Genomic DNA, 27,472 nt, shown 5'->3' on the forward strand with positions numbered 1-27,472 from the left:
CCATCAGAAGCGGTGCCAGGTTTCCGCCTCCCTTCTTCTCCCCACTTCTCCTTTTTATTATTATTAGGCACAAGTCAAGTATTGCTGATAACAATCTGTCAATTACACAAAGCAGGGCTATTTGCCACTCCTGATGATAGCCTCCCATCTGGTCGCAGTGGGCGAGGGCTGCCACAGACGGCCCACACAGGGCCTGTGCTCATGTCCAGGCAGGAGGGAGGGGGAGAGGGTTGGATGGAGGCTGCTTCCCCTGCCCTGCAGACAGTCCCGTTATTGGTCCAGCAGATGCTTCGTGCCACAGGAAAACAAATGGCCACGAATAAAAAGCAAACATGCTAATTGGCCTTAATATCACCAATAATCTCTCTGGACAGAAAAGAAGGAGCGTGGGGAGAGAGGAGCTGCCACCACAGCTCCTGCAGGAGTTCAGGCGGCCCCTGTGGAAATGCTCCCAGGAATCAGGCCCACCAATGGCATGGGCCTCCTTGCACCCACCTGGGCTTAAAGAAGCTGCACAGGGAATGCAACGCAAGGCACTTGATGAGTGGAGGTCATTTGAGGCACATCTGCAGCCTGAATAAAAGAAACTAAAAAAGGTAAAGGTAAAGAACAGTTAAGTCCAGTCGCAGACGACTCTGGGGTTGCGGTGCTTATCTCGCTTTACTGGCCAAGGGAGCCGGCCTTTGTCCACAGACAGTTTTTCCGGGTCATGTGGCCAGCATGACTAAGCCGCTTCTGGCGAAACCAGAGCAGTGCACGGAAACCCATTTACCTTCCCATCAGAGCAGTACCTATTTATCTACATGCACTTTGGGGCATGCTTTCAAACTGTTAGGTTGGCAGGAGCTGGGACCGAGCAATGGGAGCTCACCCCATCATGGGGATTCAAACTGCCGTCAAAATCTCAGCGGGCCAAGCACATTATTTGCATGCAAAAGGTGACTGGGAGAGACCCCTGCCTGATGTTCTGGAGGGTCACTGCCAATTAATGTAGACAATACTGTGCTAGCTGGACCAATGGTCTGATTAAGGGAAAGGGGCGTAGCTCAGTGGCAGAGCATCTGCTTTGCAGGTTCAGTCTCTGGCATCTCCAAGAATATCCACTGTCTGAAACCCTGGATAGCTGATGCCAGTCTGTATCAGTCAGCTTCCTATGTTTACCTGATGTGGTCCTGTTGGCAGGCAGCTGGGGAGGGGAGCATTTTAGCAATTTTCAGAACTTGCCATTGCTCCTCTCAGAATATCCCTCTATAGCTTCTGTGGAAGTGAAGAAAGATGGCTGCAACCTCCCCTATCTCATCCCATAGACATGAATGGCAGCCACAGACACCTGCACACAAAATGATTCTCCCCTCCCATGGTGCTTTGCAACATACCGGCGTCCTCTCCAGACTCACCCCCCTGACAGAATGATCATTATCTTACTAGCCAGTTACAACGATGGCTGCCTCCGGGCCCTCACTATTCTGTGACAGGGATCCAAGAGCACACCACAACTTTAGGTTCATGCAGTTGAAGTGCGTTAAAACATTCTGTTGCCTTAGCACAAAAAAATCAACAACAACTGAAGTTCGGCAAGTGGCGAAGAAAGGCATTGAAAAATGCAGAATGGACGAATCAGTAACCCAAAGAAGGGCAATCACCGTGCAAGTACTGTAAATCAGGATGGATGCTCATTGTCATAAACAAACCAGAATGAATGCTCAATAAAGGCCGGACATGGTCTAACCACCACGTAAGCTTTGTGAAAGCAAATCAGGATGAATGCTGAACAAACAGGTCATCTGGAAGGGCGACATGTCTGGAAGGCTTTTAGCAGCGTAATTGGGAGTCCATCATCGCCTCCTTTAGGACTTGGTCTCTGGTGCAATTTATCAGCAATTCTCTCTTCCGTTCCCTCCCAAGCTATCAAAACCTGGGCATTATCCTCTCAGCACACAGGCATGCCACCACCACCATCCCCAAAACCAAAAGTCCACCAGCCTCTCTGTTTGGGGCCTTTCTTGCTTCCCCTGCTGCTGCTGCTGCTGCTGCTGCTGCTGCTGCTGCTGCTGCTGCACTGATCGCCTTGACACTTATTGGCTCCATAAAATGGGTCCAAATTTACTAACTTTCCCTGCACACTCTATAATCCGTGCCCTGCCGCCTTCATCGCTGAAAGCATTCATTCCGCTGCATGCAAGCACCATTTTAAAAAATAAAATAAAAATTCCACCAGGGGAAAAAAAAACAATCCCCTACCAGCTACAGAGGAAGAAATTTATTCTTCCTTAAAACAAACCTGCTTCTTTACTGCCACCATAGTCCTAGGAAACAGGATCCACGGTCTAAAACGTCAGCATTGCAATGATGTCCTCCACACACACACACACTGCACACACACAATTATTAGAAATAGGACATAAGAAGAGCCTCCAAAGTCTGATTTAGTCTAGCATCCTGTTCTTGCAATGGCAAACTAGGTGCCCTGATGGGAAGCCCACAAGCAAGACATGAGCAAAACAGCCACACCCTCCAACTGGTATTTAAAGGCATACTGCCTCCCACAGTGGGGACAGAGCAGAGCCAAGGGGTGGAACAAGCCGAGATAATGTACCAATGACAGGGCCACACTAACCCCAGCTTGTCCTCCAATCAGATTGCAATGGGGAGTCACGTGACCCCACACTGTTCCAGATGACACAACCCCTTCAGACCAAGCAGATGCCACCAAGCAAAGGGATCATGTAATCCATGCAGCATTTATACTCTAGGCACGTTGCAACCAAGCTACAGGAATCTGCACCAAGACCTAATGGGGAGTAGGTTGTGTGACTCCATTACCTCGCTGCTTATGTGACCTTTATTGCTTTGTTTGATTATTTAATATGTATATAGGCCACCTCTCTGCCCCAAGGCCCCCCAAGGCTGTTAACAGATAAAATTACAACCAGCAATTAAATTACTATGAAAAAACCTAAAACATTCACAGTGAAAACATACCAGTAAAAAACCAAAGAATTTACAGGTAACCACAAGCCTCAAAAGCAACACCCTCACCGAAAGCCCAGCAAAATGGTGCAGATCTTGACTGGGGTGGAAATTGTCAATCTCAGTCCTCTCAGTTTCTATTCTTTTCCTATTTTAGGAAATGTGTCGTTTCCCACATTTTGACAGCAATCTGCAGATTTTGTTTTGCTTTTAATCCTCGTGAAAGTTCATCAGCATTTTGTTGTGTAAAATTTTCCCTAATAAACACATTTTTGCATGCCGTTTTGACTCATGTACACATTTGTGCATGTAATGTATTCTAGTATAATGCATTTTGGTATGTTATTTTTACTAACACTTTCATTTTTAGGCACACATTTACCTAACTTTCGTAAACATTGGTTGGTTGGAGAACTGCACTGCAAAATTCATAGATGTGCAAATTTCAAAAGATAGCTGTGTTTTGGTTCTCACATTATTCTGGAGAGTGCAGATTTGATAAAACTGGATTCATATGTGAACTGAATCAGATTTCTCCCCTATTTCTAGCCGTGATGGTCCAGTAGAAATCCTGAAGCACAGGGAGCCTTGACCAAACCTCCAGGGGGACAGCATTCCATTGCTTGGATACTGCTACCCTACGGAAGGCTGGTCCATTAGGGTGAATGGGGCACTGCCCCCCAACCTCAGTCAGCCCCCACCTGCCTGCCTTTTAATTTACAACCAATCCAAAAAGTGGCAGTGACTGGGTGAGCTTAGTCTTACTGTTTGCCTCAAAGACCACATCAGGCAAAGAGGATGAGGACTGAACTAGAATTAGCTGGCTCCACCTGTAATTGGCTCTGACTCTGCCCATCATTCAGTCTGGCTACTATGGCCTCCTTGCCTTCCACCATACCAGTCCAAATGGGCATCAGCCACCACAGCGCAACACCAAAGGCCTGATCCCCTCTCGCCTGTCCTCAATAGAACCTGGCAACTATGTGAAGCCTGAAGTTCCGCTTCTGAGTGGCTGAATAGACTCAAACCCAGAACATCAAAGTGTTACTTTGTGGCGTACCTGCCGTCCAAAGAACAGACCACCCATCACAGACCCCAACCTACCAGCACTGTTCCTCTTTCTGTGAGCTATTGATTCCCCTCCACCCCATAAAACCAAGCTGAAGATCATACATATTTCTCTCCTCTCCCTAATCATCCTTGCATAAGGCAATTCCCTCTGGCATACCAGTTGCCATGGTGACCTGATGGTTTCCTGCGATCTTCATTCTAACCTCCTCAGCAGAGTTGTCTCCAAGGCCGGTGTGGCACATGCCTGAATGGGGGGGGGCCAGGGGCCTGTGAATTGATTCATTTCCCAAAGAGCCAGCCAGCCAGCCAGCCAGCATGGCACGAGGGGAGGGGGTGCCTCCACAGGCCCATGTTTTAGTGCCACAGAAGGCATATTGGCCCTGCAGGGGTTTTTGGAAGATTCTCTCGCATAGTAAGAAAGGAGCTCTGCGTGCCAGCGAGCTGCACCCGGGCAGCGGAGAAATTGCATGACATCTGTGAGCCACAGTGACAAATGGGCCAGAAGAGATGCCAGCGAGATAGACACACACAGCCCGCAGAAAAGACAGCTGGGAACCATCAAAGCCCAGAACTGCGAAATTAAAGATGTGAGAGGTGCCAGCTCTGGCCATGGTGTGAGTCCAGCATGCCCACAGTCCTGACTCTGACAGCAGCCAGAACAAAGTGACTGAGTGGAGTTTTCCATCCTTTGTCAATCATCCCCAGATTCCCGAAAAACCACTATTCTGAGCACATTCTTATGCTGTATATTTCACCCACATGCTCAGATGCACTCATGAGTCCTGGAGGGAACTGTCTAGAGGGCACAATTGGGACCAATTTATGCAAGCAACAGAACTGGGGAGATTTGACAGAGGGTTGGGGAGAAGGGTAGTTAAAGCTTTTCCTGTTATTGTTTCAGGGTGAACTACTTTGGGGAGCTGTCACAATTTTGCCTAATATACAAATCTTTGCAAAGCATTTTCCCAATTATAATGCAGTTTTGTGTGCTGTTTTCACTAATACTTGCATTTACATTGCACAATTCACCATCGTTTAAGTATTTTTGTGCACAATATTTGGCTGGAGAATTGCACTGCAAAATTCAGAGAAGTGTGAATTCTGAAGGATGGCTAGGGTTTTTTCTGTTCTCGTATCTTTTTGGAAAGTGCCACTTAGGCAAGTTTGTCTTTAAATGAAAACCAAGTCAAATTTCTCCTCCATCCCTACTGCTGTCACATTACCCATAAATAAGTCGTGCTTTGGCTTACCATTACCTCTGAACTCAGGAACCACAAGCATTAAGCCAAGAACAAGCCTTGGATACAGTTCATGGTTTGTAGGGCTTGAGACAAACCATAAGCCTGAGTTTGGACATAATGCTAAGCCAAACCATGGTTTAGCTCTGGGTGGTGCAGTAGAAGCAGGACCAAAGAAAAAATAAAACTGCCACAATATTTACTGTGGGCACCTGCATTCTTGCATGTTCACATTTGGCCATGGTTAGAGTTATGTCCAAACTGGGCTGAAGAGTCAATAGGTTTTCTGCAAAATGGAACCTTAAGGAATAACCATTTTATTATGGTGAAACAAACTTCCACAAACTACAGTCCACTTCATCAGATACATGATGAATCAGGTTTTCTGCAACTCTGTTAGAGCTGAAAAACTGAATGCTTAAAATAACGAAGCTCTGTATTTATATAGCACCATAGTGCTGAATGAATTTCCCATAATTATGTCTGGGATCCTTACTGCAAAGTAATCAGTACAACAGGCAAGTCGACATTATGGTCTCCATATTTCATGTCGGGAAAGGCAAGGACAACATGGTGTTTTCAGGCAGTGTTGCACCCAGGAAGGCTGCAGAATGCAGATCAGCTGTGAGATGATTTGTAGAATGAAAAAAGGACACCCACATCCACTTGGAAGCTGCCAGTGAAAGAGGTGAGGCACTCCAAGTCTGGTAGCTGTTTCCCTAGCAAAACATGAGACAATGAGACCTACAGTCTGGGGCTCCATCCAGGACTCTTTCTCCTGCCTGCCACTTTCCTTGAACCTACTCAATACAAGTCCACTTTTGCATAATCTCAAATTTCTGCAAGACTGATAGTATGGACTGGCAAATCTGTCAATTTTAGTTAATACTACTACTAAAACTAATGTTAATATTAATTTATTATTTGTACCCCACCCATCTGACTGGGTTTTCCCAGCCACTCTGGGTGTCTTCTAGAATATATAAAAACATAATAAAACATTAAACATTAACAAGATTACCTATACTGCTGCCTTCAGATGTCTTCTAAAGGCTATTTAGTCACTCATCTCCTTGACATTTGATGGGGGGGTTCCACAGGGTAAGCTCCACTACTGAGAAGGCCCTCTGCCTGATTTTCTTACTATTCTATATCTGTTTGTGATTATTATTATTATTTTTAAAAGTATTCATGAATATTCATCCATATTTTCCCCCTAATACATACCTTATTGCAAAGAACTTTTCCTAATATTTTTCACGAATATGTGTGTTTTTATGCACACTTTATCCTAGTATATGAATCTGTGTGGACATTATTTGGAAAGAGAACTACACTGCAAAATCAAGAGACCTGTGAGTTCTGAAAGATGGCTGAGTTTCAGGCTGTGCATTGTTTCAGAAAGAGAGTACTAGGAAGGTTTGCCTTTGAATCCGTGCAGAATTGAATCTTTCCCCCATGCTTAGCCGAGACCCCTTCCTTGAAACTCAGCTCTTACATGATGCCCAGCCCCAGCCTGGCTCTTTTTCAGCCACCTCTCTTCCCCACCCCCTGCCACCACCCCACAACTGCAGTCGAGGACAAGTCCAATTCCCTCTGGCCCAGTGTCTGATGACTCTGCAAATAAAATAATGTATAAAAAAACACATTACCCCCGCGACTTTCCAGCTACACTAACGTTTTACGTCCAGGTGCCTCGGGGTTTTAATTGAATGTCAAACATAATTTGAGGAAGGTAACGGAGAGTTCAAGCTACTGCCCTTCGAAAGCAATAGCGGCTCTGGCGATTGCAAATTTATCCACATGCTTGCCGCAGCAGAAGGCTGGGAGATTACTCTCCCCACACTCCACCCCACCCCGAAGATTTCTCCTCGCTGACACTCGGACCCAGCAGCTCAGCAGAGAAGGCAGAACTCCAAGCTGAGCGAAATATGTCTCCCCCACCACAGAAACATGTTACTTGTGTTCACTGCAGCCTGCCAAACAGCTTTTCAGGAGGCTGAGGAGAGTGCGAGTCACTGTAATGAATTTGGCGGCAGGTCAGGTGAGTGAGCTCAGGTCAGAGGGCAGTGGGGCAACCTGCGAAGGTCACAGGACACTCTTACACAGGCCACATTCAGCCCAACTCTGTTGTAAAGAGCCCTGGGTTCATGTGATGTGATGTACTTTGAACACTCAACAGCACAACATAAAGGCATCAAATAATAATTGTTGTTTTGTTTTTTCAAAAAAAAATCAAATCAGCTAACCACTATCAGTCAAAAGCATGTTGAAAACTAAGGGAAGTGGCAAAACCACAGCCACGCAGCTGCAACAAGTCACAGGCAGCCACCAGTTTACGCAATCAAAGAGTATGGATAAAAAGTAGGTGCTTATGGGGTCCAGCAAGCTTCCCTGGGGACGGCACTCTGTACCAGATGCACCACCATGTAAAGGAAGGTGTGTCAAGGAAGAAGAGGAGGAGGAGCCACTTTCTTCAAGGCAAAAATGACTACCAGTTATCTCTTCATGGGATTCTTCACTCAAAGGTCCCAGGGCACATCACAACAATTTAAAAATACAGTAATTAGAAGCAGTTTAAAATAAATAATGCCCCCATCTCTCAAAACACATGTTTCAAAATGTATTTTGGTATGTTTTATGAGTCAGGGACTGTGTTGAAGCATTGAGGAAGAGCGAAAAACCAGTGGGCAGCTAAGTTCTGATTGTCAGTATAGTCCGGGAGATAAGGATCATATTGGTTTGTATTAGAATCTGCAAAGATCAAATTCCCTCCCAGAAAGGAAGGGAAGTCATTTGAGAGACCCCACCTTAAGGGGGCTGGCACACTTAGGCCAGCGTGCAAGAGAAGGCTCCAGATCAGGCAGGGTGGGGAGTGGAGCGGGAGGAACAACCTTTTCCCAAGGGAATCACTTCACAGGCGGTCGTCCGCTGGACCAGAGAGAAAAGGTTTCATTCCACTTTCAGCTTGCGCTACCGTCTAACAAGCAAATGGCCTCATTCAGCCTGGTTAATAGTCTGCTCGGGCTGAATTGCAGCTCCTTTATATTCCGGCTTGGAATAACAGGCACCTGGGCCATCATAGTCATGGGTAATTTGCCACGGGAAAAGGGGTCATTTTCCCTGTAAATTGTTTTCTATGTCTCTGCCAAGGCAGAGTGACAACAGGGCCTCCTCACACACTTCTGCCTCCTCACCAGCTCAGGGAGTGGAAGGTCAGCGGGGGAGAAGCAAGAGCGGCTCAGCTGGGGCAAAAGACCCGCTTAAGAAGCAACACCTTCCAGCTCGGAAGATATGAGCACTAGAGAAACGTTTTAATTCAGGACCACAAAACACATCCGTAACACACACAAATGAGATACTTCTTTCTGACACAGGACATGGCACTGAAGCAGAGGTGGGGAAGTTTTTTCAGTCTGAGGGCCACACACCATTGTGAGAAACTTCCTGGGGGAGGGGGCACATGCTAGTGGTGGGTGGGGCCAGAGGTACCTACAGACCCAGCCTCCAATACTCACGGAGCTGTCAAGAAAACACCCTTCAGCTCCTTCAGAAGAAGGATTCAAGCAGTATTTGCTTCTTTGGCACAGGAGCTCCCTGCTTGCCCTTCTCCCATTCACACAACACAGAAATACAGGATCTTTGCACAAGTAACAGGTCAAATGTTTAGCCCTTCCACAGGTGTGTGCACAGGGTTTGCTGGGTATGCCCTGGCACATCCTGGGTTGTGGCAAGGAGAAGAGGGTACGGACCAGGGAAGAGGTGGCTAGTGAGAGAGGAAGGCAAAAGGCAGCAGGGGGAGGGAAGCAGCCAGAGAGATGATGGCAGAATAAAAAGGATGGAATGGATCTGGAGTAAATCTGCAGCTTCTGCCTGTGTCCATTTCTAGAAGAGGTGGTGGGGTGATTGGCTGAAGTGGCAACAGCAGTAATGGAAGAGGAGTGGCTGCTGCTTCTGGAGCCAATCACCCCACCATCACTTCCAGAGATGGACACAGGCAGAAGCTGCAGATTCATTCCAGTGTTTTTCCTCTGCCTGTATCTGTCTCCTGGCTGTCTCCATGTGAGGTCCAAGCATCACCTTTTGTGGAGAGAGATGGGTGGGGATGTGGAGCTGCTTTTGTGGTGCACAAGCAAGGAGGAGGAGGAGGAGATGCCACCCTGGCCCTGGCCCTCCTGATCTGCCCTGCCTCTGGTCAGCTTGGCACTGGTCTTTTTCTCTGGAGGGAAAATATATTGTTTTGGCTTTTTGACCTTTTGTGTTGTGGTTGTTTAACCTTTTGCCTTTTTACCTTTACCATTTTTTTATCTTGCCCTTTCTTGAAATAAATATTTAAAAATATTCCCTGGATGTGCAGCCCAACAAAATGTGCTGTGCATGCCTGTCAGCCCTTCCGTAGTCTCCATACTTCAGTGTCCACACTTCCTTTTACACAATGCATCACATGACATGGTATAATAAAAAAAGACTTGAATGGTTGACTGGTCAAATATTGTTATAATTTTCTCAATGTATTTTTTAAGAAAATATTTTTAAAGAAATAGCATTATCACCAAACCCTTTGCAAGGGGTAAATTCTTTTGCAAAATATGTCCCAATCCCATTTCAGCTCATCCCTGACACTAGTCGTTAGTAGAACCAGTGAGCGATTCAAAATTATTTGAAGCACTCTGAACATACAAAGGGCAGAAACTTCCACAAGTGACCCTTTCTGTGACGTTTACCACAGGACCCATTTCCCCAGGACCCGTTTCCACAATGCCTGAACCCCCTACCATGCATCCACACTCACCGTATTTAATCTCCGGAGAGTATACATCATTCGCATTCCCAGAATGCAATTCAGTCACGCAGCAATCACTGCTGCTGCTGCTGCTTGTCGAGGGTGGTGTCAGAGCATTGGAGAGCGTCTGGTTGGATTGGGGAGGAGCCGGGAGGGTCTGGGGGGTCTGGCAGGTGCAGCCGGTTTGTGAGAGGCCACAGGATTGGCTGGTGCCCAGGCGAAGGCACTCTTCGAGCCAGCGGCACAAGATGCTGCAGGTGAACTGGCTGGAGTTGTTGTTGTTGATCAGGAGGACTTCCACAAAGCGGAACTCCACAGCCTCGGGGGGCAGGAGCCGGGTGGCCGCTTCGGGCTCCTCCGCCAGGCACAGCTGCACAAAGTTCTTGTCGAAGTGGAAAAAGGTGAAGGGGCCCCCTCCCTGGCACAGCTCCAACCTGACCTCCCCTCCGTCTTCCTCCTCTTCTTCCCGGGTTGAGGCTGTCACTTCTGGCTGGCTGCAGGTGTCGTTGGAGAGGTAATGGTCCAGTGGCAGCACCATGGGCGAGTAGTGGGTGCAGACCTGCTCCTCCCGGTTGAACCTGAGGTACAAGGAGTACTTGGTGGGGTCGGGGTTCTCCAGGGTCCACGAGCAGCCAGTGGAAACGGTGGGGAAGAGGTCCTTCAGTGAGAAGGAGCCGTAGAGAACCCCGGAGGCCAAGGCGGAGCAGGCGCTGGGAGCTGGGTCAAAGCCCCGGGACAGCCACAAGAGACACGATATCACAGACAGTAAGAGTGGTCCAGCAGGGTTCATCCTATGACATTTGCCCTTAAAAGAAGACAAAGAAGAAGAGTTTAACTGGGGGAAGAGTCTTAACCCTGGAATCTATTTTCAAAGTTGCAAGTCTAGGGTTGTTCAAATTTGACAATTTTGGTTTCTTCCGCTTAGCAATTTTCCAGTTCATTTCTCCACATTTTCATACCAGTTTGCAGATTGTCTTTTTTGATGTTCTTATGAAAATTTGGCAGCATTTCACTACCGATTTCTCCTAATACAGTCGTACCTCGGGTTACATATGCTTCAGGTTACATACGCTTCAGGTTACAGACTCCGCTAACCCAGAAATAGTACCTCAGGTTAAGAACTTTGCTTCAGGATGAGAACAGAAATCGTGCTCCGGTGGCGCGACGGCAGCAGGAGGCCCCATTACCTAAAGTGGTGCTTCAGGTTAAGAATCGACCTCCGGAACAAATTAAGTACTTAACCCGAGGTATCATTGTATACATGCCCTTTTATATAGTTTGGCCTTATATACACATTTTTGCAAATGAAATTTCACTTATATAATGCATTTGTGGTATGTTATTTTCACATGCATTTTATTGCACACTGGCATATGCAATTTCATACACATTAAGTAGCTGGAGAACCACATTGCAAAATTCAAAAAAAGCATGAATTTTGAAGGGTTGCTATGTTTCAGAGAATTTGAATTAGACATGGTTGCCCATAAATTCGCAGTGAATGGAATTTATCTCCCATCCCAAGGCCTGCAACCCAGCCCTGAAACACAGGAAGCTGAAGGTGCAAAAGGGGGCTAGAGCTGAAAAATAATGGTCAGGGGTGGGCTGTGCTTTCTGCTAACCCTGGAGCCACAGCAACTGGCAGGCTGTCCTTAGAGGGGGGAAATCCCAACTCTGGAGAAAGGCTGTGGCTTTGGGGCAAGCTGGAGCCTCGCTGTCTGAAATGTAACAATGGACAGAATTGTCAATTTTGGTTCTTCTTGGCTTGCCATTTTACCAAGCTTAGGTTCAGGTTGCCCAATATGTACATCTGTATGCAATTTTCATTTTTAAAATTCTGCACAAAAATGTGGACATGCTTTGCATGCATTCCTTCCCGCATACATATTTTTGTACACAACTATTGCACAATACTTATAATTATTATTAATTGATTCCTAGGCCACTTAATGCCCAGACGGTTTCTAAGCAGTTTAACAAGACATAAATACTGATTGCACAACGTTGTTAAAATACAGAAGAATAGAATAGAATAGAATAGAATAGAATAGAATAGAATAGAATAGAATAGAATAGAATATACCCATTAAGATATTACTATAAAGATATTACTATAAAAGATATTACTATAAAACTGATCATTATTAAAATGTGTGATAAAACAGCCCCATTAAAGCAACACATAGGGGCACTGTGGCTATTGGCACTTTTTCTGTTTGTTTGAGGGGTGTGCATTTTGAAGGGCAGTGGTGTTTTGCTTTGTGTTTTGGCTTGGGAAGTGCAAATAAGGCATAATTGCATTAAATGTGAACAAAATGAATTATCCCCATCCCTCCAGGAATGCAAGGAGCAGGTAGAAAGACCTGAATGTGCCAGCAAGAGCAGGGTCCGTCCCCCCACTCCATCCCTGCCATATTCAGATATCCAACTCTGTCTCCCTCCAAGCTGACTCTGTGTAAAGTCTTGCTGGGCCTAAAATAACAGCATCTTTAGTTCATCATTATTATTGATGAAAAAACCTATAAGCATGTGCAAAGTGCATTTTGCTCACAGCTGAGTAACAGAAACCAAACGTCTGCCTCCTTCAACCCCCATCCCCCAAACACACACACAAATGTATATTGGAACCACATTTCACACTCACCCCCCCATGTATTTTTACACTGCAAAACGGTAAATGCACCCCACCCTCTGAGATGGCTGCCTGTTGTTTCTCTGTACAAGCCTCTTGTCTCTGCTTGCCTCTTTCTGGTCAGGAAATATGTAAAGGACAGTGACTTTTGCAGAGACAGCAAGGAATTTGTCCCTGGATGCTTTGAATTGGGGTGCCTGCCTACGACTAATTGTTAAGCTATCATAGGGTTGCCATATTTCAAAAAGTGAAAATTCCGGACACAAAAGTTGTTGAGCTCCTTAAGGGGGCTGAATATCGGCTATGTCCAGAAAATTCCAGACATATGGCAACCCTAATATTATTACATAATGATACGCTATGTGGCACTGCCCTTCTGAGGACTGTGCCACTTCAGAAAGCAAGTGAGAGACAGCATGACTGCATACTCTCCAAGGAAGGGGTGAGGGGCATTCAGAAAACTAACATGGCAAAAACAACATGAGGCGAGCTCCTTTCTCCCTGATTTCCTTTAGGGAATGTTTGACCAGGGGAGGGGGAAAATGACACACATGAAATGCTCCACATCCACCTCCATCTTCAAGAAGTACAATCCCAGGAGGCCTGTACCACATGGTATTTTCTTCTAGCTGTGGATCAACCCAATTCCTTGCTAGAGTTTCCTTCTTTGTGGGAAAGGAAGTATGACTTTGCTACCTGCCCAGATGGGTATCATTGCAGTCACCTCCTTCCTTGCCACTGCTCCAGCATCAAAACTGAAGCATGAAGGAGGTCAGTGTGATCTGAAAAGCATGCAAGCTTAGGCTTCTAAACACCAGTTAGCCAAACTGAAGAGACCATAATGGCAACAGAGTTTCTCACGACTCCACTCCACCAAACGGTTTGGGGAGTGTCGTCTCTTCTGCACAGAGGAACAACCCATTTACACTCACCCTCTAGAATTCTCTTCTCTATCCCTCCCCACCCTGCCCCACCCCCTTGCCGCATTTTCGTTTTAATCTACCAAGCCGTTAAGTGCGAACAAGCTGGCCACGGGTAAGTGCTGTTTATAGAGTCATAAAGAGCCAGACCTCAGCCTCATAAACCCTGCAGGATGTGGAGTCGGGAAGCTGAGAGGTTTCCCAATCCAGGGAGGGAATGGAAAACCAGCAGAATTCCAGCTGCGCCAAAGAGAGGAAATGGCTGTTGAAAGAAGCATTTCCAGTGCCAGGGCACCAGCATAAAAACATTTTTCAGGAGGAAGCACCAGAGTTGCCTTAAATGTCTGGGTACCCAGCTCCTCTGATTTTTCTGCCCTGGGAGTCTGTGTGCAAAGTCCATCAGCTAAAGAACAAAAGAATAGCCTGCTGGATCAGGCCAAACCATCCAGGCCATCATCCAGTTTTCACAGTGGCCAACCAGATGACTATGGGAAGGCCCACAAACAGGACCCAAGCACAACAGCGCTCTCTCCTCCAATGGTTTCCAGCAAATATGTTTTCAGAAGCATTCCTGTCTTCAGCCATGGATGCAGAAGATAGCAATCATGGGTAGTACCTGTTGATACTAGCCTTTTTCTCCATGACTTTGTCTAAAAGTTGGTAGCCTTCACTGCCTCCTGTGGGAGAGAGTTCCATAGTTGCTCTGAATAAAAAAGAACTTTCTTTTATTTGTCCTGACACTTTTCTTTCTCCAAGCCATGTACTTCTCCCATGTCACCTCTCACTTGCCTTGCTCCTCCGAAGAGGGCACGGGGCTCAAGATCAGCAATTCCATCATCTAGGGCCACAACACATGCTGTCCCCTGTGCAGACACAAAATGAGAGCCTGGCTAGAGTTGCCTCTTCACCCCAAGAAAGATAAAAGGTGAAATCTGCAGGGTCTGCTGGCTTGCAAATTGTGGGAACTGCAAAATTGTGGGAAATTGTGGCAGGGAGGGGAAGGGAGAAAAGAAAAAAGAATTAATTCCAGTGAGGAGGAGATGAATTGGATACAATACAGGCTTCTCACCTTTTAACTGTAACGGAAGATGCATGCATGCAAAAATTACCACTTGAAATTATGGAACTTGTGTGGTGTGATTGAGCCAGAGCATTGTGCATGGAGTGGTGGTGGTAGGGGCAGCAGAGTCTAGAGAGGCAGAGAGGGCAACCCCTACGCCCAAAAGAAGCAGGCAGAGTTGCAAGGAGAGCCAGGCCTATGGAATCCTGAACCCATATCTCAAACCAGAATGATTCATTTGCCAAACAGATTATTGGTCCAACTAGAAAGCCTGGCTCAGCTTAACACACCCAAACACCAACACGCAGCCCCTTTTAGCTCAGCTGGTAGAGCGTGTGACTCTTAAACTGAGGATCGTGAGTTTGAGTCCAAGATAGGGTAAAAAGATTCCTGCACTGCAGGGGATGGACTAGATGACCCTCGTAGTCCCTTGTAGCTTCACAATTCTATGGTGTCTACATTTGCATCTATGCATACACATGCACATCTTTGGGTCACACTGTGCTTGGGATATCACACAGGTTAGGCCAGCCTCTGCCTCAGTTGGTGTTACAAGCCACTCCAGTAGGTCTGCTACAAATCAAATCCGGTATTGTGTCCAGACCTGAAGGGCTCCAGCTCTGTATTTATTGTTTTATTTGTTTTATTGCCTTTATACCCCACCTTCCATCCGAAGAGCTCAAAGAGCACGGTTCTCTTCAACCCATTTTATACTCACAACAACCCCATGAGAGCCAGACTAGACTTGAGAGACTGTGAATGGCCCAAGGTTACGCAGTGAACTTCATGGCTGAGCAGGGATTCAAACTCCCAAGTCTTATTTTTATTGTTTTTTATTTTTTCCAAATCCTTTATTATTTTATTCACATAACATACATTCTTTATAGCAAACAACTCCAAAATAAGCAGACAACCCCAAAATAAAATCATATGTAACAAAACCATAAGTCTCATGTTTTCATTTACACTGATCTCTTCTCCGATACTTGATATTTACTTGATATTTCTTGCTTTCTGCTTTCCTTATAGAATCTTTATAAAAATTTAAATCTCTTATATCCTATACCAATCTTTAACAATTTCAATTAATCCCTTCACCTCCCTCCCCCACAACCCAGTACTTCCCTCCACCCGTGTGCAAACTCCCAAGTCTTAGTCCTACATTGAAACCACTGCACCACACTACTTTCTTTCCTCACCACTCAACCCACCCAATCAAAATAGCCCCCAAAGCAGGATTGAACCAGAGGCTCTGGCAGTCCACTGTCTCTGCGGAGCCCTCGGCTCCCCAACAAACTGTCACACTCAGCCTGCACCTGCTATGTTGCTACTAGGCAGTGGTGAGCAGAAATAGCCCGGGGAGCGTGAAAGAGGGTGTATCCTGCACACAGGAGCCCCACAGAAACAGAAGCACCTCTCCTTCTAAATTTAGAGCCTGAAAGGTAGTTCCTGACACTGAGACAAATGAGCTGCTGTCAAGGAGGCAGCCACGTTGAAAAATGTGCATGCAAGCATGAGAAATAAGCAGTGTGGGAGCAGAGCGGACCTCCCTTGCCTAGCTTAGATGGCCTTCAGGGGGATGGAGGCGAAGTCAGAGCAGGGCTGGGGTACCTGAGGCCCTTCCAGATGTTGTTGGATTCTGACTCCTAGGACAGCCAGTGGACAGGGATGCTGGGAGTTGGAGCCCAGCAACATCCAGAGAGCCAGGCTCCCCATCCTTGAATTAGGGAGAGAGAGAGTCAGGGAGCATAGGTCTATTAATGACTATCAGTCATGATGAGAAGTCAATAGAACTTCCATGATCCGAGGCAGTCTACCTCTAAATACTGACTGCTAGGGAGAAAACAACAAGAAAGGACTCTTTTCTTCATGGTCTTCTTGGGGCATCTCGAGTAAGTTGTCAGCAGCCAAAAGGGCTTTGTGGCCAGATCCAACAGGGCTTTTATTTTGTTCTACTGCTATGAAGATGATCCCATCAACAGGACTTGAGCAGAAGGTTATTAGTTCTCGGGCCCCCAACTTGGTTTTGAATGACTGATGCCAGCTTTTAAAACATTGAATAATAAGGGAAATGAAGTAATTGTGAAACATAGAGTGTCTCCAAACATGTCCATGTTCCCTTATGGATTAGAGGAACCATAGCCAGACCTTTTGGACTGGTGGGGAGATGAAATGGTGTGTGTGGAAGGCCCAATTCACCATCCCTCAATGTGGTTCCAAAATTATCCCTCTCACCACAATCCTCTCTGGATTGGTCATTGTGGGACCTGGCAACACATCAAAGAAAGGTGGATTTGTCCAGGATCTGATTCCCTAAACTAAGCCTCTTAGGAAAAGACTGTGATGCTTGTGTTCTTGGAGGAAAAACCATCACACTGCCGGCAATGGAACAGATGTGAAACAGCAGCACAGGCTGCCATTGTGTAAACGTAGCCATCGTACATCTTACATTCCGAGCCTGCTGCAAACTTGCCCTGCCTTGCTCCACATCTTCAAGCACTGACTTTGAATTTTAGATATGTGTCAGCCGGGAATTATAAATGTTAAGGGTTGTGATAGAGATTTCCCCTGCTATGCCACCTGTTCCTGCTAAGCATGTAGAGAGAGATATTTTTCTTCTGTGGTCACATCCTGGTCCACCCCTCAACCTGATTTCTCTCTATAGACACAAATTAATGGCTGCATCTTGGTTCAAGGACAGGAGCAAGGGGATCACTTCTCCTTTATTGGTCAGGCAGTCTAATTAATCCTTGGAGGGTCTTTTAACGAACACCTTGACTTCAGCTCAGGGGTCAATGGAGCTGTGGCAGGCTTGTTACCCTGAGCTGTGTGCTTCCCCACAATTAATAAGACACAACGGCACAGACACAACAACTTGCTGTGACAGGAGGCAGTGATGGCCACCAACTTGGGTGGCTTTAAAAGAGGAGAGGACAAATTCATCAATGGATACTAGCCATGTTGGCTATGCTCTGTCTCCACAGTCAGAGGCGTAAATACTTCTGAATACCAGCTGCAGGAAACCACAGAAGGAGAGTGGCTCGTGTCCTCAAATCCTGCTTAGGGTTTCCCACAGGCATCTGGTTGGCCACTGTGACAACAGGATCCTGGACTAGGTGGGCCACTGGCCTGATCCAGTAAGTTCTCCTAAAGAAATAAGAATCAATACATCTAGAACTGTGGTGAAGGGCCTCTGTCCTGAATGCAGCCTTATAGCCATCAGGGGTCTCCGCAGGCCATTGGGAAAAGGCCACAGCTTCGGGGCAGAGCACATGCTTAGCATGCAGAAGTTCTCAGATTATTGGTGCCTCCAAGTACTGATGGGAAAGACTCCTGCTTGAAACCCTGGAGAGCTTGATGGACCAATAGCCTGACTTGGTGGAGAACAGCTTCTTGTGGTCCTATGCCCACTTGCCCAGGCTGTCACCCTCACTGGCCCTGCTCCAAGTCCTCTTTGAGCACTTTTGCCTGGTGAGGATTTGTCCTTGACCCTCTCATGATGCCTGCTTGGAAGAAGAGAAGATGCTGAATGTGGGATGTGATCCATGAGAGGCAGTCAAGTACAACATTCCTTGTAATGCTAGAAAAGACATGAGAGGGAAAGTTTGGTCCAGCCAGTCGAAACTTCCTGTTCCTCCTGGCTGGAGCCTCCTTCCTTTTGTATGTGATAGAAGGTGGGCATGACCTAACCTGTCCAGGTAACAAAAGGACAAGTCATGCAGCACCTCCTCTTTCTTTTTTACTTTCTTCTTCGTTTGAGCAGCTTTTAGCTAGAACTGCTCTGTTAGCTCTCAGCTAGCAGAAGCAATGGGATTATTCCCCCATATGGGGTAGATCCACATGTACATATTCGTAATTAAGTCTGCTTTCAGGGATCCAACTGTGAACTGATGTAAGTAAACTTCTTTTATTGACTTTGAATAAGATTGTGGCGTCTTTATTCTTTTAAGAGGGATTCACAGGAACTTACCAGGAACATACAATTCAATCTGAGACAGACTGAATTGTATAATAGTGAGAGGCTCACACGAGCCTGCAACCAGCTATCTGCTGTGCATGTAAAAAGGGGGATGTAACTCTGCTAAGTAAAGGAACTTGCTAGTGCAAGTTAGGAAGGATATTAATAAACAATATATCCTCTCCTGCTACCCTGAACATTCCCACACTGAATTGGACAGTGTGATGAGGTAGAGGGGCTTACCTGACTGTTTACCAGGAAAGGCACTATGAGGCCGATGCAGTGCAAATGCACTGGTGCACCAGCCAGATGCTTCTGTTGGTGTGTTGGTACTGCACGCCCCTCCTCACTGACTCACCCTCCTCCCTCCTGCTAATCAGCAGCAACTCAACATCTGGGAGGTCAGGTAAGTGTCTCTGCCCCACCATGCCATCGACTACTGGATGTACATGTATCGAAAATACTGGCTGTTGCATGACTGGGATGTAGCCTACTCTAGAAAGGAAAGAGCCTCATCTTTTGCTGTGTTTACTTTTGTCTCTGGCGCTGCCCACCACTGGTAAGCACCCCTCAGGAAAAGTGCATGCTGCCCTCAGCATGAAAAAAGGTTTCTCACCCCAGATCTTGAGCCAGAGACCAAAATATGTGGTGGATATGGAATGTCTGTGGGTTGCAAAGGATTCTGGGAAGTGCTTGATGAGGAACCCTCTGCTCACAGGGAATATTGGCCAATGCAGTGCCACTGTTCTGAGTGAGCAGGGAGTGTGCTGTGAATACTGCCAGAGATACTGTGCGCTGCTATGGGAGATTGGCAGCAGCACATAAACCGTCTTCCAGGGAAGTTCGTCCGCCATTACTGATCCTCTCCTTGAGGAACCCTTGATAAATTTCTGAGGAACCGTCAGGCTCCCTGGAGCGTCATCTGAAAAATCACCGCCTTCCACCAAGAACTTTCAGTTGTCATTTTTTTACAAAGCACTTTATATCCTAGCAAATGGAGTAAACTATTTCCCAAAGGCATTCGGAAGGAAGGTTTACGGACGTTCTTACTTCTGCCTTTTGAGCATGCTGTTACAGGGAATGCGGCCCTGTTGTGACACAATGCTTCTTGTAATTGTATTTAAATTCATTCTTATTTCCATATGAATGCTCAGGTGTACTCCGAATGCAAAGCTGTTGTCAGGGAAATAAAACATACAGTAGCACTCCACATTTCCCCTGCTCTCCCAATATATGCACAGCTGGTTCCCAACTTTCCACCAAGCATCATGAATGGAAAAGAACCCAGAATATGGCTGTGCAGATGAAGAGGCGGAGCTTTGGTGATCCTCACAGTGTCAATCATAAATGACCAAGAGAGGGGGATCACCAGGGACTGGAAACTACTTTAGTTTAATTTTGCCAGAAAAACCCTGGCATTTGACTCTGTCAGACTCATTGGCATCTTTCGAGTATGGTGGCCCTGTCAAATATGAAATCTCTGAAGCCTTAAATTGTTACTACTAAAAACGATCACATGCCAATCATTGAATACCATTGACTCTTGAAAGCCACTGAATGTCAGCCCTTCAGCACTGTCAAATATTAAAGACTGCAATAAAATAAAAAGAGATCTAATATTTGGCAAATATTCAGAAATAGTCAGAAAACACCTGATGAATACTAGATTAGACATCAAAATTTGGAGGAATTTTTTGGGAAGCAAATTCATTTCATCTCAAGTACCAGCCTACTTCAGCTAAAGGTTATTTTTAAATGCATTCAATGGATGAATCAGATGTTTTTAAGAGAGTTTTGACAGCCCCTGAATTAACCAGGGCCCCATTTCTCATCCCAACTCATTAGTTTCAGGTGGGCAGGAGGGTATATTAAGTCAGCTGACGCATTAGACCAGAGTCAAGGAGCATGTGATCTTCAGGTGTTTTTGGACTCTGATACCCATCAGCCCCCACCAGCATGACCAACAGTAAGGGATTATGGGAGTTGTAGTCCAGTAACACCTGGAAGGCCAAAGGATAGTCACCCCTGCCTTAGATTTTTTTTATTATTAAAAAAAATCTGCAAAGGGTGCTGAATAACATGGGAATGAAAACCTATGAGAACGCCCTCCCCACACCAGCACCTACACAAGTAAGAATGCTTCCAAGTCTTTTTTGTTTTTTAAAGCAAGGCTAAAGGATCTTTTTTGGAGGAGATACTTGATTTCTGGAAAATAATCCAACATGCAGAGCCTTTTAGCCTTCAAACAGCTTTTTGATAACTCATTCATAAAGTAATGAGGCTGGGGCTGCCTTCTTAAGTCAGGGCTCTGAATACATAATGGGTTTAAGGCCACCTTGGAGCCACACAGTTGCAAAGAGACGTGTGGAGAAGGTAAAGCGGTGCCAAGGAGGGGTCAAAGGTCTGCAGAGAGGTGGAGGGAAAGGGCTGGAGGGAGATCCAAAGAGATAAGAAAATCAATTCCCCTCCATTCATGCCTGCTCAGCCCTTGCACACCTGGGAGATTGGGACTGGCGATCCAATACAGCAGAAGGGACCATGGGGGCAATAGAGCAATTATTTGGAGATGCTCCAAGCTCAAGAAGGCAGCCCCCAAAGACACAGAGGAGCAAAGAAGTATCTATCTGAAACTCTTAACAGTTAGAGAGATCCAACTATTATTACACTGCAGTTGAGCCCCTCTTGGCTGTGAGACCTGGAAGACCTGCTCCCTGCCTTGCAGTCCTTTTTGCACCTGGCCTCAGAGGGCAGGGCTCTGACTGAATAGAGAAGCTGTGTCTGGTAATAATTTAATAACAATAATTTTATTGTTTATACCCAACCCATCTGGCTGAGTTGCCCCGGACACTCAGAGCAAATTCCAACACATATAAAAACATAATAGACTCTTCTGTTGGGGTATTGGGTTTTGTTGCTGCAACTTTTATTAATTTTGTGTATCTCTGTTTTTAGATCTTACTATTATTTATGTGGGAATTGTTCAGTTTGGTCATGCACTTTTTGATGTGATTTATTTATTTATTTATGTCTGCTTTTGTTATTTGTAATTATGTCCTGTCGCCTGCATATTATAAAGCTTCCTTGAGCATGGTTTTAACTATGGTAAAGTGGCACACAGATAAAATGATGTCTGTATGTATGTGTCTCGTCTTTCCTCCAAGGTGAAGAGGGTGACACGCACTGGGTTTCTTCCCTTTAATGCCTGCCCTGTTGGGTAGTTCAGGCTGAGAGATGGTGGCTGGCTCAGGATCACTCAATGAGCTTTATGGCCCCAAAGGGATTTACTCAGCAATCACCCAGTCTAGCCCAACTTTCTTCAACCTGGGTGTTCTCCAGTTGTTACTGGACTTCAACTCCCATCAGCTCCAGCCATCATGGCCAATTGTCTAGGAAGATGGGAATTGTAGTTCACAACATATGGCTGGCAAACTTAACTCAAAGCACTGGTGGAAACACAGTGGAACAGAGATAGGAACCTACTGCTACACCACACAAACACAGAGAGAGTAAAATAATTACAGGATTAGATAGATGCAAAAAATAGAGATGGGCTGAGCAGCCAAGTCTGCACTGCTAGATTTGATTGTATAGGTGCAATTCTATATATGTCTACTCAGAAATAAGTCCCATTGAGTTCAATGAGGCTTGCACTCAGAGAAATGGGTACAGGGCTGGCGTCTAAAACATTTGTGTTGGTTGCTAAAGATCTTCATGCTCTATGTGTGTGCAAATTGTTGTGGGTTTTAGACAATTACAGAAATGGGGTCAAACAGATTCATTGCAAACAAAAACAAAAAAACCCACCCTCTTCCCTTTCCCAGCTTTCTGTAACTCACAGCTGCCTTTCAGAAAAAAAGAGAAGGAAAAGGCAGAACCAAGGATTGAGAACCTGTGACCTTCCAGGTTTTGTTGGAACTGCAACTTCCATCCTCATCCCTGACTGGTGGCCAAGTTGGGGCTTTAGACCACAGGGATACATTAAACGTTCCAGTTGCTTTGAAGTATAATACAAAATTTCAACATCACCACCACGTGCAGCCTGAACTGGTGCAGGCCATGAAAAGCTTTACCACTTGACTCTCCTAAATTTACAGAGCAGAAAATGGGCAGAGGGAACCACACACACCATCCAGTTTCACTCAGAAACATAGAATTGTAGAGTTGGAAGGGACCCAAAGGGTTAACTAGGGCTTACTCACACTCCCTCTTGTTTCACTGCTTTCCCCTGGGGGAAACTGCCCTTTAGAGCTCAATTGGAGCAAATGGCAATTCAGATTTCTGCCGGATTGATGTTTGCTCCAATTAAGCACTAAAGAGCAGGTTTTTCTCTGGGAAAGGAGCGAGGCAAGGGGGAAACTGCTTGGGCCCCTGCTTTCTAGGCATGGGGCAAGTGGAAGTGTGGAAAGTCCCTAATCTAACTGCCTGCAATGCAGAAATCACAACTAAATAACTTGCACTTCTTAGTGCAAAAGCAAACAACACACACATTTATGTTACATTTACATCCAACACTTTTTCCAAGGGGGTTCAAATTTGTATTTTATCATCACAACGACCCTATAGGGTATGGCTAAGTGGAGGGAAGGATGCTGCCTGGGTATGCAGGGCCAACCAATGCTCTGGCATCTGCAGAGATTTGAACTCAGGTCTTCTATCCAAGTCTCTGCCTTCAATATTACTCTGGCCCACCCATTTCTTGCTTGGGAGCATTTGTTAAAGTCAGCAAAGCCGTATCTGTCCTCCTGAGTACGGATGGAAGGCTCTTTCTGTTCTGGTTTTCTCAGTTTTCCCCGTCTCAATTTCTTCCCCATCTCTAGTCTTGGGAGAATTTCCACTGAACTTCCAGACAATTAGCCCTGATGGAGGGCTGGAGATACATAACCATTAGGATTTTCTGAGCAAAGTTCACGTTCGCACCTATTGTGCTGACGTGAAAGCAGATTTGCTGCTCCCAGAGTAAAGTCGAGAGCAGCTCTGAAAGACAAGAAAAACCAATAGTGTTTGCAGTTCAGGGTGGATTGCCGAAGTAGAAAAAAGTAAATGTGTGTACATGCACATTTTAAACCCTGGATGCTGTTTGCCTAGGGGCTTAAAACAACCATCACTAACAGAGACAGTTTGATGGTTAGGGTTATAGGAAGCAGACTCAGATCACAGGTCCATCTAGCTCAATATTCCCTATACTGACTGGGAAGAGCTCTCCAAGATTTAGGGAACCTGGGGATTGAACCTGGGCTTTTGTACATAATTCCATGGCAGACATGCAGGACTTTCTCAGCAAGGCAGCACAGGAAGCAAGGGTGAGCAGCATCAGCTCCTGAAATTTGCTGGCAGTGTGAAACTTCTGGATTGGCCTGGCCGAGATGGGATCTTGGCTGGTGAACAGAGCAGGATCATTTGCTCGTGGATCTTTAGCCACAGATCGCAGGGGTCCTGGGCTAGGGAAGGTGGAGAAATTTGGTTCTATTTAGGTTTTAAGCAAACCTTCCCAATTTGCACCTCCTGAATCTACCTATAAACTGAACTGCAGCCATCCTTTGAAATTTGCACTTCTCTGAATTTTGCAGTGCAGTTCTCCAACCAAAAATGTGTACAAAAAGACACAATTATGCTAGGAGAAAGTGGGCATAAAGGCACATATATCATTGTATTGGTGGGAAATTATTTGCAAAAATGTGTGCATACAAACATGTGTATCTTACAATTTATTTATTTTTAAAAATGACAAACTAATGCAGAAAAATGTGTCCAACGGAACTTAGCTTGGAAAAATGAGAAGTTGAGAGGGTCCACAGCAAAGTGCTTTTGCCTGGTTTTACCTCTGACATCTCCAAGGTAGAGGTGGAAAAAGAGCCTTCCTAAGACTCTGGAGAGCTGCTGCCAGCCAGTGTAGACAATACTGAGCTGAATAGACTGGCTGACTCTGTATAAGGCAACTTCCTACATTCCTAAATTGAAATTGACAAATATATCCATCCCTACAGTGCACTGGAAACACCTGTCTTGAGTCTAAATCTGGCCTAGACCCAACACACAGCTGGGGACCCCTCTCTCACCTCACTCCCCCACAATTTGTTCCACGAAGACGGATATCCTGCCATCCTTCTACTCTGTCAAGCTGGCCTGCATGAAGTGGGGGAAGCGGCAGCAAAATGCTCCCCTAGGGCACTCTTCTCCCAACTTCTTGTCTCTTTGCTTTAATTAGTTCCAACAGAGCAAGCCTCTGACAGTCATTCCTCCTGATGGCTCAGGATCGTTTCTGCCTGCTCTGATCCCTGCTCTGGCCCAGTGAGAGAAGGAGTTGCACAGTGGAGGGGGGAGAAAGAGGTCAAGGAAGAAGACGCAGTGGCCTACCTGACCTTGGTTAGCTGCAGGGGAGAGCCTGACAACTTCCCTGAGGCGGAGGAAAGCATTCGCTGCTAAGTACAGTATCTTCAGTAGGCTGGGAAGCAGAGATGCCCACCAGCGAGCATGCTATGGATCCAACCAACAAAGCCTTGTTTTGTCAGGTAAGCAGAGTTGGAGCAAAGGTGCTCTGGGGCTTGGCAAAAAACAACAGCACAGCCAGTGATGGAGAATTTGCTGCCTTTTAATGGGATTCTACAAATCTGGGATGCCTCAGCCTTGCAAATGGAAGAACTGGAAGAAAATCCCATTCATTCCAGATTCTGCCCAGGCTCTGCCTCAACCCACCACATTTTGTCAAGGCCAGGGGGGTGGCAACTAGAATAAAATAATTGGGGGCTCAGATAAGCCCCATTCCACATAATCAATCAGATGACACTGTGCAATTACACCATTTGAATGGCAATGCCCATCAACTTTGAGGGGGGCCCTCAAAGTTTTATTGGGGTGGGGAAGGATCTCAGCCTCTAGGAGTTGGCTCCTATGGTCCAGGCTCCACCTTCAACATGCCTTTGGGCTGCTTTGGCCAGGTTGGGGGGTGGGTGGATATCCAAAGCATGGTAGCAGATAAATCCCATAGGGCAGCGTTAGGGGAGCCTGTGGCCCTCCCCATGTTGATGGATGACCAACTCACATCAGCCCCTGCAGTCAGCATGGGCAGTGGTCCAGAAATGATGGGAGTTGTAGACCAGCAACATGCAGGCTACCTTTGCTGTAGAGAAACTGTGTGACAAAGGGCAGCCAAGAGGGTCAGCTAACCCTATGGCGAAAGGAAGGTATCCAAGTGAGTGCCAGGACGCAATCCGAAGGCAGGTGATGCAGCCCCCTTGCTGACTCAAAGCAGGGAGGTTTTGTATCTTTTTCAAACAGCATGCTTAACAAGCTGGTTTTTATATGTTTCAAAATGTCTTTAATTGTTTAAAATGTGATAATTGTATCATTTTATCACTTCTGTGTTTACTGCCCTGGGCTCCTTTGGGAGGCAGGTCAGAATAGAAATTTCATAAATAAACAAACCAAGCCACTTTATTTTGAAGGGAAAGCAGCAACACAGAGTCCTGGTCCTGGGCTGGGCTGCTGGTCCAGAGTGGGCCCCTGTGTGGGTTTTTTGCCTCCCAGCTGCTCTTTGCCTCCACGGGTGCAGTTGCAGAAAACAGTACCCACCCATGCACCCCAAAAAGACATCCCAGGGAGAATTATTTGGAAACCAGCACAGGGCCTAATCTGTATCATGCAGCACAGTACCAAACTGGGGTTCTGGGCACCTCCTTGAAAGGGTTGCATCCGCAGTGGCATGGGCAAGAGTTCCACTGGTGCTCAAGTTGGCATACATGTTTCTCCTCCTTCCCACTCTTCATTTTGCCCTCACAACAACCCTGTGAGGTAGGTTAGGTTGAGAGATGATGGCTTGGCTAAGTTTCATGGCTGACTAGGGATTGAACTCTGGCCTCCAAAATCCTAGCCCAATTCTCTAACCACTATGCCACACTAGCTCAGCCCACTCCTCATAGCTCCTTCTCCCATGGTTCTCTGTCTCTGCATGTTCCTTCATCCCAAATAGGCTTTTAAAATCCTTCTTCACTGCAACACACACACACACAACACTGAACACTGAACACTACATTCCGAATTGTGCAATTCCTCCTCACTCACTCCCCACAAATTATGCAATGATGTAAATCACGAGATGCGAATTTACGTCACTTGTTTCGAGCACAGAATTCAGGTCTTCTGGTTTCCCCTCTGCAGAATCCCAGGGTCCCTTTGCCAACCAGAGGGAGGAGGATTTGACAGTCCTTCTGTAGCTGCAGAAGACAGTCAAGGCAGAGAGAGAGAGAGAGAGAGAGAGAGAGAGAGAGAGAGGCAGGTCAGCCTGCCCCAGGCGCAAGCAGCTGCCTCATTCCACACTTTCCTCCCAATGACCCGGAATGCCGGAAGGATGCCCAGATCTCTCTCAGCAGCTCTCACCTGAGCGACAGACCCATTAGCGTTGCAGCTGCAGCAGGAGCCAGATATTAAGAGAACTGTTGACCCCAGTGCAAAAAGCTCAACTTGTGTCAGATAACAGGACTGTGTGAAGGAGTTGCAAGCCTTTATCCGAGGCTCTGGGAACATCTGTTATGGAACGTTTGGCACTACCTCTAGAATTTATTTATTTTAATGGCAGGATTCCATCAGAGCACACGCATGGGACCATTAGGCAGCAACTGGTTGCACACACACAGCTCCCCCAGACAATCCTGAGAACTGGAAGTGAGAGCAAGTAGGTCAGTGGGCTGATCTAGAGAAAGCCACAAGGGTAAGGGATCCAGCACCTCCCCTTTACTCCCTTGCCATTATTTGCCTTCTCCTAACCAGCTGAGACTAAAACCTACACCAGGGGTGGCTAACATGATGCTCTCCAGAGGTTGGACAGCTGTCCAGGCTAGGTGGTG

General features: G+C 46.2%; 1 protein-coding gene across 10 annotated transcripts in view; it reads right to left on the reverse strand.

Moving 5' to 3' along the window:
• Nucleotides 1–27,472, reverse strand: part of ADGRB2 (adhesion G protein-coupled receptor B2) — a 162,374-nt gene that overhangs the window by 106,056 nt on the left and 28,846 nt on the right. For all 10 annotated transcript variants that reach the window (XM_053398961.1, XM_053398962.1, XM_053398966.1 and 7 more), the window contains exon 2: nucleotides 10,072–10,867. In XM_053398961.1, the coding sequence (XP_053254936.1) occupies nucleotides 10,072–10,852 (781 nt within the window). In that variant the 5' untranslated portion in view covers nucleotides 10,853–10,867. The remainder of the gene's footprint in view (nucleotides 1–10,071; nucleotides 10,868–27,472) is intronic.

Source organism: Podarcis raffonei, chromosome 8 (assembly GCF_027172205.1).
Source record: "Podarcis raffonei isolate rPodRaf1 chromosome 8, rPodRaf1.pri, whole genome shotgun sequence".
Taxonomy (NCBI): domain Eukaryota; kingdom Metazoa; phylum Chordata; class Lepidosauria; order Squamata; family Lacertidae; genus Podarcis; species Podarcis raffonei.